Source organism: Berghia stephanieae, chromosome 8 (assembly GCF_034508935.2).
Source record: "Berghia stephanieae isolate SIO BIC M18660-M18661 chromosome 8, UCSD_Bste_1.3, whole genome shotgun sequence".
Classification (NCBI taxonomy): domain Eukaryota; kingdom Metazoa; phylum Mollusca; class Gastropoda; order Nudibranchia; family Aeolidiidae; genus Berghia; species Berghia stephanieae.
Window position 1 is genome coordinate 36,488,843 of NC_088367.1, and position 17,500 is coordinate 36,506,342.

General features: G+C 36.6%; 1 protein-coding gene across 1 annotated transcript in view; it reads right to left on the minus strand.

Moving 5' to 3' along the window:
* LOC144977844 (uncharacterized) overlaps positions 1-17,500 on the minus strand; it is a 59,467-nt gene that overhangs the window by 20,837 nt on the left and 21,130 nt on the right. The window contains exons 3-5 of the mRNA XM_078923250.1: positions 9,174-9,328; positions 7,714-7,854; positions 1,285-1,425 (exon numbers count right to left, since the gene is read on the minus strand). Coding sequence (XP_078779376.1) covers positions 1,285-1,425; positions 7,714-7,854; positions 9,174-9,328 — 437 coding nt within the window. The remainder of the gene's footprint in view (positions 1-1,284; positions 1,426-7,713; positions 7,855-9,173; positions 9,329-17,500) is intronic.

Here is a 17,500-nt window from a genome sequence, read left to right on the forward strand (position 1 = left end):
TATTTAAAATTTTTAAGTAGTAGTAAGTAAATTTTTAGTACTAATAGTAGTAAGTATTTTATTATTATTATTATTATTATTTTTATTATTATTATTATTATTATTATTATTATTATTATTATTATTATTATTATTAAATTATTATTATTATTATTATCATCATCATCATCATCATCATCATCATCATCATCATCATCATCATCATCATCATCATCATCATCTTCACCACCACCACCATCATCATCATCATAGTATTATTATTATTATTATTATTATTATTATTATTATTATTATTATTATTATTATTATTATTATTATTATTATTATTATTGTTGTTGTTGTTGTTTGTTATTATTATTGTTATTATGTTATTATTATTATTATAATTATTATTATATTATTATTATTATTATTTATTATATTATTATTATTATTATTATTATTATTATTATTATTTTATTATTATTTTTATCAACATCATCATTATTAGTGGGTTTTTTTTTAATTTTTAATGTTATTGTTATTATCATTATAATCAGTAGTGGACGACCTAGATCGTAATATTAATTCTCTCTCTCTCTCTCTCTCTCTCTCTCTCTCTCTCTCTCTCTCTCTCTTCTCTCTCTCTCTCTTCTCTTCCCCCCCCCTCTTTCTCTTTCTCTCTCTCTCTTTATCTCTCTCTTTCTTCTCTCTCTCTTCTATCTCCCCTCTCTCTCTCTCTGTCTCTCTCTCTCTCTCTCTCTCTCTCTCTCTCTCTCTCTCTCTCTCTCTCTCTCTCTCTCTCTCTCTCTGTCAGGAATAGGACGCCATGTCGTATACTGAAATGTGAGCTTTGACTCCAACCTAGTTCAGTTTATACTTCCTTTGTTTGTTTGTTTTTTATCGCACTCAAATAACAGAGCCAAGTGCTACATTATGCATCCTTTCACTGATTGTCTTTAGTACGATATTTCGACTTTTACAAATATCAAGCAATGCTAATTACGGATCAAGAGCAGACGGACTACAATTTTCGCAAATATCTGGCACCGCCATTGCATCCCTGAAGAAGGCACTTGAAACACATAATTTGACTCAGGTGACAATATCACTTGGCTCAATGTATATAAAGTGACTGACATTGTCAGAGTGCTGCTCCTGTTTTGAAAACACTCAACAGAAGTCTTGTACTTTATGATGGGGACATATAGACTGTTGGGGGATTAAATAGAGCAACTGTAAGTGCGTTGGTGACAATGATAGAGGATGTATATGCTTTCTCGTTTGTTTAATTTGGTTACTTACGTTAATCATTGCAATATTGTTTTCTTTATCAATGGTACATTCCACAACGGTGAGTCCAGTCTCATTATGAGCGAATGCACTTCTATCATCCTTGAATGGTCCGTCGACATTGTAACTACCCTGCGTCGCATTGATATTGTACTGTGAAAATAGAAACAGACAAAAAAAAAAGACAATATATACATTGCTTATTATTATTGATTACAATAATTCCAAAGATAAAAACCTGAGCTTTTAAATGAGTCCGATCGCCTCAAATCGGTATTATGTTGAGACGACGTGCATATATTTCCAAGTCTGAAAACCAAACACAATTTTGGGCTCGATTTAATATTGTTGATATGGACTATATTTTGCGTTGATTTGAGAGCGTTTCCATTACATTAATGAGACCATACCCATTTGTATGATCAGATCTTCAAATAATAATTGATAAATAAATTAATAAATAATGAATTTATATAGCGCCTAAACATCCACCTTAATCTTGCTCTGCGGTGCTTAACATAATAAACAAAACAACATAAAATATCACGACACTACTACATAATAATCATGGAAACAGAAACACAATCTAAACATCTTAATTACGCCACTATCACATCATCTCATTCATCTGTGGTGTTTCATTCATCCTGTTTTGTTGATAAAGGGGAAACCCGAAACGTTCATTTGATCTGTTTTTGTAATTAAATTGAAGTTTACATTCAACTTCACATTATTATTTGTTACTAATTATACTTGAGAAATCACTTTTCAAAATGCTATTATATACATACAGTAATAAAAGTAAAAATGTAACCAATAGTCTTATTTTGATGAAAACTTCACAGTGATGTGTTGCAAAGACTGAAAAATAATAAGGAATGCACCCAAGATTAAGATTACCCGCCATGAAATCACTGATTTCATGTTTCGGTAACTCAGACTAAAATATGCAGAGAAACGATTTAACTGTGTGCATCACTGTGAACTTTTCATCAAAATAAGTTTATTAGTTATATTTTTATTTTATAAAATTATGTATATGTATATGTATTATGTATATAATAACATTTTGAAAGTGATATCTCATTAACCAAACGATAAATTTCCTCGGCTGATAAGAGAAACGCATGCGCAATGCTATTCTGACGTTCTCTCTGTAAGGGCATGTTTTTATACGGACCTAATTCAAGGGTGAATTGTGCGCGCCTTGATAAAGATAGTTGGAGGTGTGGATCCAGGAGAAGGAAGAACCTTTGTCTCGGTGCCGATTTGGATCATTCTTGGTCTGGCTACTCATCCTCAGCTGTTCCAGGAGGATTGGATCCAGGCTGGTATCACCTTCAGGGTCATGGCAGCGCACAGCTCATGTACAATGGCAACGTGATGATCCCTCGCATTGACATCCGATTAAGAGAATCAATGATAATAATAACAGGATGTCTCAAGTCAACTCCAACTCAGTAGCTCCCAATACTGAGCGGCATTGCACCACCAAGTCTTAGACGACAAGACGCAAATCAAAGGATGCATGCAAGAATTGATGAAGCCACAGATAGCACTCCTCTAAAGATAGTCATAAAGGGAGCACCTTCAATAACAAGACTCAAATCGAGTCCACCTAACAAAAATGGCAAACTTCAGTGTGGAGAAGAACTGGAGAGAAATGTGGAGTAAGGAAACACTATGAGGAGGAAACATCATAAAAGATCCCACTAATAGAGCGTCTGCATTCCATAACGACAGGAAATACCGGGTTTCCTCAAATCGCCTCTTAAAAGGACAAGACAGAACTGCATCAATATGTGCAGATGGAAACTTGGGAACAGCGATGCCTGCCGGAAATGTCAGGCAACTCTAGAGACCAGCGATCACGTCGTTCTCCACTGTCCAGTAACTACACTTGAAGGTGGCTATGAAACAGTCCTCAGGGCGGAGGAAGAATTTCGAAGCTGGGTTGACGAAATGAATTTCGAGGTGTAGCCATATGCTACTACTACTACTACTACTACTACTACTACTACTACTACTACTACTACTACTACTACTACTACTACTATAAAGATAGTAATAATTATAACAGTAACTTCCCTTTAATCCGCGGACAAAAAAGAAAGGACCTTAAACAAAGTAGACGTGGTCTTCTTCTCGTTTGTTAAAATGCGATGACTTCCGCAATGTGCAGAGCCATTTCCATTTTAATGGAGTATTGGGTCTAAATCTCCAATGTTTTCCTTAGATACCTCTTAATTCTCTATTAAATACTCTCGAAAGTCTCCGATTATTGCAATCATGAGATTTAATTTTACATAAAGTTAGTTTTAAAAGTTTCATTTCAAATTTATATGTATGATATGTAAGATTTTTCCAAATAATAAGTGTCACGAAAATTTATTATTTTTTAAAATTCATTCATGGGGAGCTCAGTTCCATAGGACAGTTCTCTCGTTTCTCTGACGGCTTCAATTGAATGATTGACCCACTATCCCCATGTGGAAAGCTTGTATACAGCTGCATGGTCAGGGGTGATGTTTTCTTCCGGCATGAAGCTCTTTCTCGCCTTCAGTCTACTTGTCGTTGGGTTGTGGTCATGGAGGGGGTGCCTTTAGGTCCATTTCCTGTTTATAATTTTGGGCATTGGAAGCAGTGGCTCTTCGAATGTGGGGAGATGCAATGCCAGCCAGCCGATGGAGGACTGGAACTGCAGTCGGTTTCAAGTTACTATAATGATCCGGCAGGTGTTATGTAGTTCAGGTTCAATCTTTTTGGCATGGCAGGATCTTGCCCAGACTGATGAGACGTATTCGGCTGATGAAAAGCATAGGGCTAGTTTGGTTGTCCTGACTGTTTTCGGATCTGCTCCCAATGTAAGTTTTTGCCTCTTTTCTTAGGAAGTTGTTTCTTGTTCTCACCTTTGCTTTTGTTTTCTTTGTGTGCTGAGAAAAGGACAGTGTGCGGTCTAAGGTGACACTGAGGTACATGGGGAATGTGTTGTTATCCAATATGTTCCCATTCCAGGAGATTTTCAGTTTCCTGTTGGTTTGGCAGTTTCCTATGATTTACTACGTCATAGGCAGCAGTCAGGTCCACGAACACAGCCCATGTACATAATTTGTTTGTGCTCGTAGCCATCTTCGATGTATTGTGTCAAGTTCACGAGTTAGTCACAGCATGATCTTCCAGGGCGGAAGCCAGCTTGGTCAGGTGACGGATGTTCTATTGTTTGGGAAATCCTGGCTAGTATCATGCGCTCATGTACAGTATGCAGAGGAGGGATATTGGTCTGTGGCTCTTGCTGCTATATGTGTCTTTTCCAGGTTTAAGTAGAGCTATCACTCTTGCTTTTCGCCAAAGCTTTGGTATTGTGCACAGTTGTTGATAAGAGTAACCATGTTTTTGTTCAGAGACCGAAATGCAATATCATTTCTGCAATCAACGGCGAATTTTTTTCCGTCTGGAAAGACGCGAGGGTTTTCTCGTTGTCCATGAAGTAAACACACATGGCTGTTTCTGTTGTGGGGTGTGAAAATTCCATGAAGAATTTTTATTTCATCTCATATAGCGTTTGACATTTTCGAATTACAGGAGACAAATATTTATTCTGGCGCGCAATCTTCTCGATTCCAGAGTGAAATACGCTATATGGTGGTCCAACGAGAGGAAACTTCAAAGCTCAGAGGACATGTTATCGTTTACGCTAAAGAGCGCATAGAGGGTCGTAGAGAGCGGTACGGATAGCAATGGAGTGAATATAATTACCATGAAAACAAACGGGTTGTATTTTCACGCCTACAAACCGCCTAAAGCTACTTGAACTGCACCACCGGTCCTGGTGGTTATCCATCCTTCCGTCTGTCTAAAAGACTTTTTAATAGCCACCAACACGAGTGGAGTTACCGAGACTGTAACGAGTCAGGTAGACAATTCCGTACATGGATGGACTGTGATTGCCTTCACCTCGCCCCTGTGATGAAGGGAGCAAACGGGAAACCGATGCAGGTTAAGTGGACAGTCATCGGCGACTTCCCGCATATTCAGCATAAGCCCTACTTGTCACAGTTGTGGTGACAATCCCGAAGGTGCAGTCTTTCCCACTCTGCAGATGGAATTTCAGAAAGGCTAACTGGGCGGAATTTACTTTCTATACCTGCTATTTCTATCAAATCCGAGAACATAACCAGGTGAAACAAGCTGCTGGTTAAGAGTGTCCATTGCTCTTTTCCATAGGGCAAACGGAAATTCTACATCCCTTGCGCGTCAAAAGAGTCGTAAATGTGTACAAGGTGTACCAGCAGACCCAGTCCCATGACGTAGCCGATAGATTACGCCAGTCTTTGTAGGAAGGAAGCAACGGTGGCAGAAGACCGTGGAAAGTCTTAACTTTACACACAGTAGCCTCCACGCTTGGCGACTGATAAAGAAATTGGTCCCGGCCGGAATTTTGCAATGGCTGTACCTCACAAGGCAGACACAATTGCCAAGAACATGAAGGACCGTATCAAACGGGTCCCGAATCAGTCTTTCGAGCGCAGTGTTCGCAAGGCATACCGTGCGATTTAGGACTTGCGAAATGCGGAGGAAAACTCCGACTTGACATCCCTATTCAGTCCCCGAAAAGTGGGTGCACCAATTAGCCATGTTATGAACAGGAAAGCAGCAGAGATAGATGGCATACATCCTGATACGGTGACGCATCTGGGCCCCATGGTATGGGTCTGGTTGGTAGAGACAATATCCGACGTCCTTGCAAAATGGAAGCTTCCACATGTGTGGAAGCACGCTAAGATCGTTGCCATTCTGAAGCCAGGGAATCCGACAATGGAGGCCGACAGTTACAGACCTATATCAGGTCTGAGCTGCTTGTACAAAACTTTGGAGCTTGTGCTAGTGAACTAATGGGGCCCTAGACACAGACCTGCCAGCAGGCAAGTTTGAGGAAGGGAGGTGCACAACGGAGCAGGTCATTGCCTTCACATAGCATATTGAAGCAGGGTTCGAAAGGAAATAGCAAACAGGCAAACAGGTGCTGTATTAATAGCGGTGGCATATGAGACGGTCTGATACGAAGGAGCAATGCCGAAACTTACAATAATCATAAGGTATAAAAATACCTAGAAGCTATTCTTTGCTACTTCTATTCTAGGGTAAACACAATTCCACGTTGCCCTAGGAGACACCACGAACAAAGTCAAGAAGTGAGCATCTGTTCTGGCACCAATGTTGTTTAATGTCTACATTAGCGTCATGCTAAAGACTTCTTCCCTAAGGCTGGAATACACGGATGCACTCGTTACTCAAAATAAGGTGTGGGAAACCCCTCTCAAACGCATAACGGACGATGTCCTCGTTTCGAGCCGAAATGAGGACCGGTAACCCTTGTACTTGGCTTCTCTGACTTCGGACAGGGTTGTGCATATGTGACGGAAGTCGGTTTAGAAGAATTCAATCCCTCAAGGGGGCGAACTTATCGAAATTGGAAGAGTTGTCAGACTTCTGTACCAGCAAGAGAACTGGGTAGCAGTGAATTGACTTCGGTCGAGAATCTGCTTTTGGCAGCGTCGCTTCATCAGTAAGGAATTTCTACCTGTCCCACGTGTACGCGTTGTGGCAAAGAGTCCGAGACCACAGAGTATCTAGACGAAGCTTTCGGGCGGGTTTTCGACCGTACATGAATGTGGCGAGGAATTTGCGGCCTCGATAGATCATCATAGCAATGTAGTGTGACGCCATTGGAAGCTGCTACTACCGCAATGATGATGGAATGAATGAGTACAATTAAGTGGGGATCCACTCTTGTCTTGGGAAACCATAAACTTGGATCCTATCCTATAATGATTTCATGATTGAACTTAAAGCCTAAATTTTAAAATCTTATTAAAATGCTCTTCTTTTGTAGTTTCTCAAGCTACTCAAATCTACTGTAGGTTTCCACTGTAAATACAGTGTTTGGTTGGAATCTGATGAGTCATCCAGACATTACGGACACCGGATTGAGGCTGTACAAAAAAAAAAGCTCCATTACATCACGCTTTGTGTCACTATTGATAAAGCATCAACATCAAAATAAATGTAAGAACCTGTAAATTTGACAGATTTACTTTTCATCGATACATAACACGTTTTGCTTTTAACATTTTTTAAAAACAAATTAACAAGAGAAGAAGAAAAAATAGAAAGATTTTACACGCTAAAACTGTTATGAAGACTTCATTTCATTGCATAATTATTTCTTGATTAATTTGACACTTAAAGTTAAAGGACCGATTGTCTTGGGGTTTTTTTTTTGGCAGATATTAATTATGTTGTAAAGGCTATGACAAGGCAAATAATTTCTTGCCGTGCTCTTGTATGCATAATGTAAAGTTATTTCTGAAGCAGCGTTAGATTTTAAAAAATAAATGCAAGCTATGTACAGTATGGTCTAAACGTAATACATATTCTTACAGTGTATGTCCCATTATTGGCAGTCCCATATTTTCTCACGGATACGTTGAAGGAATCCCCAGAGTCAAAACTCACACTCAATGCTACGTCTACTCCATGAAGGTAGAACTTCCCTTTGTCTTTCGCGTTGAAGGCTCTGACCTGAATAAAAGAGAGATTGTTGGTCAAAAGGAATACCAGATCCATAAGTGATGCACATTTTTTATGGTTTTTTAAAATGATAAATTAATAAATATTTAGTGAATAGTACAATGGCTTTCTTTTCCAAATTGAAACGATAAACAAATAAATTATGAAGTAAATATAACAAAACAAATAACCAGTTGACCATTTGTATGTAATACATTTTCATGGATTCACCCTGGGCCACTGTGTGCATCACAGGGTTTCATTTTCCTATCTAACAGTGTAAATTAAAATCTTAGAGTATTGAAATCAGGATGACATAATTTAATATTAATATGGCATAATTTAAAAATTCTGTTTAAGATAATAAGGAAGTATCAGATAAAAATAGAAGGAGCTTTGAATGGGAATGTTAAAGTGACAAATATTTCAGCATCATTGCAATCAGGTTTCCAGTAAGTCTCAAAATAAAGGTCATACTTTAAATTTCTTGTAACTTGCATCAAACGATATTTCTCTAATATCTTTTCATAATATAATAGGCCTAATTATGTTACAATGCCTATTACTGGGATGCTCAATGCCCAGCCTAGAATCGATTTAAGAATAGAATATTGTGTTTGCAGGCATACACAAAATTGAATCAACAACTACCCCCCCCCCCCCCCACCACCCTTTCCATCTAACCGTACATACCACTCTTATGCTATATTCTTGTATATTTGTCTAAAAGAATAACATCGTTACAAACTACCAACCCAATATATCCCCTAATATTCGCCCAATTAACACCTCACCCTACAATGAACTCCCCAGCCTAAATTTCGATCTGTCCATCTATGTCAATCGTTAAAAGTTTATTTTTTAAATATATATATATAGAGTGACTTAACAAAAAGATATGCATGTAGTATGTTCGTTTATGTATGTAGGCGAACGTGTAATATAACAACTAATATAATAAAAACAAAAACAAAATCCAAAAATAACAATAAATGAATAAATGACAAGAAAAAGAATGTTGTGGTGACATGGAAAGACAGAAGTCACCTCATCGTCCCAACAACATCTAACATATTGGAATAAAATCCAACTAATACAATTGATACTATTTAAAAGGGTCATTAAATAAGCTGGGCTGGTTTTTTTTTTTTAAAAGGTGTCTTCCCTGTCAGTCTTGGTACGCACTGCTTTTGGTGCATAACACTTTGTTTGATACTGCATGTTTGAATGTTTGTATGGGGCTGATGTTACGTTACTTTTAAGCGTTTTGAGCTTGTTAATAAGGGGTAAGGTGCTATATTAACTATGCATTATTGTTATCATTGACTCACATGCAAATCGCATACGCCGGATTTATTGTTTGCGTCGTCAAGTAAGTCGGTTTTAATTTCAGTGACACCGTATCGGCATGGGATAGCCAGGTTTGCATGCTCACCATCATAAGTCTCAAGGAGAGGATCGTTCAGAATGAAGGCGCTGTAGTATCCTGGTAGAAAAATTAAAACGAGTTTCTCTCTCTCTCTCTCTCTCTCTCTCTCTCTCTCTCTCTCTCTCTCTCTCTCTCTCTCTCTCTCTCTCTCTCTCTCTCTCTCTCTCATTCTCTCTCTTTCTTTCTTATATATATATATATATATATATATATATAATATTGTTGTTGTGTAGTAGTAGTAGTAGTAGTAGTAGTAGTAGTAGTAGTAGTAGTAGTAGTAGTAGTAGTAGTAGTAGTAGTAGTAGTAGTAGTAGTAGTAGTTAAGCTTCGCAGTCTGAATGCTGAGAATTGTGTGATTCAGTTATGGTTGATGAGTATAGCTGCTCTCTCCATTCATAGTATCCTGGTAGAAAAATTAAAACGAGTTTCTCTCTCTCTCTCTCTCTCTCTCTCTCTCTCTCTCTCTCTCTCTCTCTCTCTCTCTCTCTCTCTCATTCTCTCTCTCTTCTTTCTTATATATATATATATATATATATATATATATATATATATATATATATATATATATATATATATATTTGTTGTAGTAGTAGTAGTAGTAGTAGTAGTAGTAGTAGTAGTAGTAGTAGTAGTAGTAGTAGTAGTAGTAGTAGTAGTAGTAGTAGTAGTAGTAGTAGTAGTAGTAGTAGTAGTAGTAGTAGTAGTAGTTAAGCTTCGCAGTCTGAATGCTGAGAATTGTGTGATTCAGTTATGGTTGATGAGTATAGCTGCTCTCTCCATTCATATTGTTAATTGTTTCAATTGGTCATGGTCCTACTCCTGAGAAGGATCATCACGTTGCCGTCGTACAGGAGCTTGTGCGCTGCCATGACCCTGAAGGTGATACCAGCCTAGATCCAATCCTGCTGGAACAGCTGAAGATGAGTAGCCAGACCAAGAATGATCCAAACCGGCGTCTAGACAATGTTCTTCCTTCTCCTGGACCCACGCCTCCAACTCAATGAAAATGAATATTTTTACGCTGATGACTGGGCCTTAGCCTATCAATCAAATAACTGGAAAGAGATTGAAGAAGTTCTAAGCAAAGACACCACTCGCCTGAAACAATACGTTGATAGGTGGTACCTAAAAATGAATATCACCAAATCCACAAACTTCCACTTGAATAATCGAGAGGTAACAAAAGAACTGAAGACCACAGCCGGTAACTCAAGACTACCCCCAGACCACAATCCTAAATACCTCGGCATTATATTGGACAAACAACTAAATTATCGCAAACAGATTGAGGGAACCGCAAATAAAATTGCAAAAAGAAACAGTCTGGTGAGAAAACTCGCCAGTACCACCTGGGGAGCCTCACAACAGGTACTGAAAACGTCTGCTCTGGCACTGTGGTATAGTGTGGGAGAATACTATACCCCTGTTTGGATGAGGAGCCCCTCGTGTAAACCGTATTGACATCCGATGAAGAGAATCAATGAGAATATGACAGGATGTCTCAAGTCAACTCCAACTCACTGGCTCCCAACACTGAGCGGAATTGTTTCACCAAATCTTAGTCTTAGACGACAAGACGCTAACCAAAGGATGCATGCAAGAATTGACGAAGCCACAGACAACATTCCCATTAAATCAATCAACAACAAAACTCAAATCGAGAAGAATTTCCACCTAACAAAATTGGCAGACTTCAGTGTGGAGGAAAACTGGAGAGAAATGTGGAACAGGGAAACACCAAGAGGAGGAAACATCATTAAAGATACAACCAAAAGAGTGCCTGCATTCAATAACGCCAGGAATTACTGGATTTCCTCAAACGGCCTCTTAACTCGACATGGCAGAACTGCATCAAATATGTGCAGATGGAAACTTGGAAACAGTGACACCTGCCAGAAATGTCAGGCAGCCCCAGAGACCAGCGATCACATCGTCCTCCACTGTCCAGTCACTAAACGTGAAGGTGCCTACGAAACCGTCCTCAGGGCGGAGGAAGACTTTAGAAGCTGGGTTGACGAAATAAATTTGGAGGTGTAGCCATACGCTACTACTCCTACTATAGTCTTATATTATATATACATATACATATACATATATATATAATATATATTATATATATATATATTATATATATATATATATATATAATATTTTAATAGCTACCACAATGTTGGAGTCAGTCTACATCGATGTTTCAGGCCTTTTCAGCCATCGTCAGGACTGTTATCGTTTGCTACATTGCAACATGTCGAGCACTATTCGTACCATATTTGTATCCAACACGATTCAATATATATATATATATATATATATATATATATATATATATATATATATATATATATATATATATATATATATATAACAAATTCTTCAATCTACTACAAAAATGCTTCCCTCCCGGTCACGTTCTACACCCAATCATGAACAAAAACACAATCAAAAGAGGATACACCTGCATGCCAAACATACAAAACATTATTTCCTCCAACAATAACCAAAAACTATCACAGCCAGCTCAGCCCAGCAACAACCTAGAGAAAAAAACATACAACACAGCATCAGGTGGAAAATCATCTCCAGAGCACAGTCGTACTCCCCCTCTTCTAAGATTTGCAACCTCTGCTTGGAAGAAAAAGTCTTCATCATCACTAAACCGAACATAGCAACACTCAACAGAAGAAACGAGCTAACATCCTCATGCAGACATAGAAACAAACACCTTTTATGTAATTACGAACCTCCATAAACACGAATCTAGGAAAATACGAAAACACAACAATCTACTTTCACTTCCACTTCCTGATGAGAGCAACGCTCGATAAAAACGTTGTAGAAGTCAAATAATCTTAATTATCTTTCAAATGTTTATAAATAGCTCCTTTTATCCTAACGTTGAGCACTATTATTTCATGATTTTTGTTTTTATAATTTATATATATATATATATATATATATATATATATATATATATATATATATATATATATATATATATATATATATATAATATATAACAGAGCGGCGTAGCCTGGTCATTTAGGAGCATGGGCCTGGGTTTGAGATGTGTTGTCACATATTATCTTTTAGTTATGGATATGAGAGAGAGAGAGAGAGAGAGAGAGAGAGAGAGAGAGAGTGAGAGAGAGAGAGAGAGAGAGAGAGAGACATTTGATGCACTCAATTATTTTACCTAAGATTTGTATGTTCTTTGTAACGTGTTCATGATGCCTGGCTAAGGATAAGCGATAGCCACTGCTAATCTGTGCACTTATGTGAACAGTACCAAATGTGTTCAATCTAGTGGTGATATTTAAATGTAAGTTAGACTTCTGATGGGTCAATGCTCTCTGTGTTAAATGTTTCAAACAGGTAAATCCACTTCTTGTCCAAGACAATTCTGTATTGCTGTTATCGCCAAACAAAATACAATTAAAACAAAATAGACTCTTCTTTTCTATTCTCAACGTAAGCCAAGGAAACGACTTTACCAATCTTTATCAAATGACCGATTCTGCTTCCCGTCTTTAATAGTGAGTACAAAATCCTTTGGTTGATGGGGACCGATACTTTTAATCAAAAGTTTATTTTCCCTATTCAAAGAACTGGTTTTGATAGTCAACAGGTAATAGACGTGATTCATCACACTTAATAGCAATTAATTAAAATTTTAAAAACAGACACTGCACACATCAGATTAACACTCGAATTATCAATAAAGATACATACAGTCTCACACTCAAGTTAAAAGGGACAAGTGGAATTCAATATCACATGCCTGACACGCCTCGAAGAGGGATGGGTAACAGGTACAACACGGTTGCCATTTAATGGAATAATTAGGTCATTGTGTGTGGCTGCGAGTAAGACAGCCACAATGACTCAGTTCAAAGTCAAGATGCCTCTTCATGCCTACAGTCATAGCACACGGCAAACGTGAAATACATCGCCTGGTTGTACCGTGAAAATATGGCTGGAAGCCTTCTCAACCTTCAAAGCCACACGCTGTAGGTACTGATTGGTTAGGGGCACGAGTATGACTCGAGCTGTAGTAAATTCAAAGCGGTGTGATTGGTTCAAGTTTTGAGGCCTGTAATGGTTTTTCAACACCAGGTCAACTATGAATTTCATTGTTTGTGAAACAGGAAATTAAAAGTGTGGCTTTTTATTGTTAAATTCTTACAAATTATCAAGACAATGACGACCTGTGGCTTAGCCTTAATATCCTTTAAGTTTAAGGCCCTACCCCACTGTATATATATCAAGGACAACTATACTGAAAGGACAATCATATGGAATCTTCAGCCCCCACTAGTGGGGGCCATTGGTTGTATAACGATTTCAAGCAAAACTACTACTTTTCTGCCTTGGTACAATTTCCTCGAATGCGCAATAATTGATTCTGTTCTTATATTTTCGGTACTTTATAGGAAATTGGTTAATTGGCGACCATAAGTTTTAAATAATATTTCTTATATCTTGAATGATATGAAAATATATAAAAAGTAGTGAACTATCAACAATTTTACTGGAAAGTATGAACAATTTTTATGACGCCCTCTTACAAATTGAGTGATTGGGTTTGTTTTCATTTTCTAAAATCGAAAGTACGAATCTGCTTTCAATTCCTTGTAATAACTAGATAGATCTATGGCTAATTTATCGAACCAGAACCTTTGAAAAGTGGTAAGTACCAATAATAATTACGTAATAATTATTATTTAAGAAATGTTTAGAATTAGTATCTGGTGTAGTCCCTGCAGACGATAGTTGGACCCATTGTCGTGCTTGCTCTGTCGAGTCGCACAGATATGGTGATCAGACTCCAACATCCTGATTCGGATTTGTTTCTTATTTTATTATGGCTTGTGGCTTTATATTTATATTCTTTTTTTTCTCTATGGTTAACTGATAAATATTGACTTTATTGTATTAGTCTAGTGTATAAGTCTAGAGGGCCCTTTGCTCGTCACGTCAACTTCACAACTTGAGCAGTCCTTTCTACTACTAACAATACAACAGTTGCTAGATAGATAGTAGTCATTGCTATTGCTAGATGATAGCTAGACTAGAATAGTTAGTGAGTCTGATATTACCATATATGATGGAACTTGAATATATAGTTATGCCCATTACATGGATCTGGTGTTGCTGATATGACTGTCAATCGTATGGGACTAGTACTCTGAATATATAGTTTTGCCTCATTGATCAAAATGATCTGAGATGTTACTGTTACAACAGTTACACTACACTCATCCAACTCAATCACTCTAATTATCTCTGTGACTATGGGAGGGAATTAGGATCCATTGACTGAAAGGATTATACTATTAGTCTGAATATATAGTTTTGTATTGATCTGAGAAGTAACTCTATTAATTAACTCTTGACTACATGGAAGGGAACTATGGATCTGATTCTGATGCTACTCATTGACTGTAAGGAATGAACTATAGTATAGTAGTCAGATTTTTTATGAATGGCGCATGTTTTTCTAGTTTTTCTCAGATGTCCTTCTATCAAAAGTTGTAAAACTTTGTGTCAACCTCCGAATCAATTTCTATTAACTGAATAAACATTTTGGCCCGTATTGTGATGCCATATCACAAAAAAGATTTCTTCTTCACGACCTATAAAAATCTACTTTAAAACCCCTGTCATAAAATTAGAGATTTTACTCTGCTAAAAATGTAAACATTTTCGCACTACAAAGTAAGATGAATTCATCGTTTTTCAAAATAATCTTGTGACACGGTAGTTCCGGCTAGTGGTTATGAGTTCATATCATACTATTTTCCGAATAAAAGCAACACACATTAACTGTTATAAAGTAACAACTAATGTAGTTTGCATCCCATTTTGACTTTGTAATTTATTGCTTTTTATTTACATCACGTCACAATTACCGAAGACTGATATGAATCTCTAGCTTTAACTCATTTGAACTAGTGATTAAATACTCAAAATTGTCAAATTAAAAATGAATGTTTATATTTAACTTTGAAAAATTGTATCTATGCATGAACGTTTCACACAGCATTTTAAGTTTTCTTTTAAACCTATAAGCTCTTAAACAATACGATATGATAAGGAATCTCTATCGGTTCCTCTCTCGTAAGGCCGCGAAAAGAAGTCCACTTTTATCTATCGATAAGTCATTAAATAAAGAGGACAGCTATAGAATTGGAATTTCAAAATCAACCCTCAGTTTTGCATGTTATTGTTGTTGTTGCACATATTTGTGGAAACATTGTATCATAAATTGATGAATTTCTACTTTTGACTGGTCTACATTAAATTTATGTAATCCTCTTTGGCATAAAGAACAAGCTATTTCTCAAAAATTTGAAATCAAAATAATGTTGGAAGCGCGTCATGTTCACTTTCATTTGTATTCATCAATAACGTATATTGATTGTTATAAAATGTAAACATGTCTGTCGTTCCTTCATATTCGGATTCTGTACGAACATCATATAAGTTTCAATTAACCGAACATTCCATTTTAAAAAAATTCTTTCAAAATGGATAAGCGGAAAATCATATTTTTGACATTATAATCATATTTAGATTCCAATACTTACTAGTTATCGATTTTAATATAGCTGTAATAAGCGAAATTCTTTCCTATTGTTTTAAAATTCGTGAAAAAATATATTTTACTAGGACAAAATGATCCAGAGGTTCATACAAATTTTTGCAGCTGTACATTGTGAACAGCTGAGAAAAAGAAGACAAAGGTGCGCCCGTTATTAAAAATCCGACTATTGTATCCCTTAGTAGATATTTTCGTATTCATCTTTTTCTTGGGATCATCCTCCGCAGATTACCTCCCTTTGTTGATGTTTTACATCTCCTTTCCCCTTCATCTAATTGTTCACCTTCATCTTCATCATCATTTTACATGTACATTCATTAATCAAGCTTCTAAAGAAATCATCCTGAATCAATCACTATAGGGTCAGTTTTTAGAATATCTAACTACTCATCCTTTCCGTTTCTTGGCTACTCCTATTCACTGCTGATAATATTAATCATTAAAAAAAAATTTGGACCCAGAATTGACAATCACTCTCTAAAAAGGTAGATCTTGCCATAAAATAATGCCCCTGCTGTTATTTTGGTGTAAATTTTCTATATTTTTTGTTGGCCCCCACTAGCGGGGGCTGAAGATTCCATATGATTGTCCTTTCAGTATAGTTGTCCTTGATATATATATATATATATATATATATATATATATATATATATATATATATATATATATATATATATATATATATATATATATATATATATTTATATATATATAAATATATATATATATATATATATATATATATATATATATATATATTATATATATATATATATATATCAAGGACAACTATACTGAAAGGACAATCATATGGAATCTTCAGCCCCCGCTAGTGGGGGCCAACAAAAAATATAGAATATATATATATATATATATATATATATATATAATATATATATATATATATATATATATATATATATATATATATATATATCAAAGGAAATTAGAATAAATCGTCATCCATCGTGTCTTACCAACAAGATATGAAGTGAGTAGAAAAGTGCCAGAAGACAATAGAGAATAAAAAGAATTTCGCGGCGGTGGCGGGGTTTGAACCTGCGACCTTATTGGTACGACAACTCCGCCTGGCAGGTGAGAGCGTGGCTCTACCGTTTGAGCTATCCACGAACACTAAAATATTCGTTTCAAACCCAAGTCATATTTCTAGAGACCTCTCTCACCCACTTCTTGGAGATCGCAGGCTCGCTCGCGCACAACCATCGCGAAGTTATTTTTGACCAGCAGTTAAGCTTAATAGCCATTATTCTCAACACAAACATATAACATAGAAACGATTGAGACATTGAGTATGCTCCGGTAAATGCACTTGCACTTGCACTCTTGTGTGTGTGTGTGTGTGTGTGTATGTGTGTGTGTGTGTTTGTGTGTGTGTGTATCAAAGGGAATTAGATTAAATCGTCATCCATCGTGTCTTGTACTCTTGAGCACGTTGCCGGTCAGCTGACTCCACAGATCACGATCCTCTGCGTGCGCATGAAGTCTGCGTTTCTTTTTAAATCACTTTTGGCCATTATTAAGATAATTAGATATATGTCATTCCCTGTCTTCCTCTAGCTCTCTTTTTTTCGATCATCCCAGATGTTACCAACTTTTCTATTCCGTCT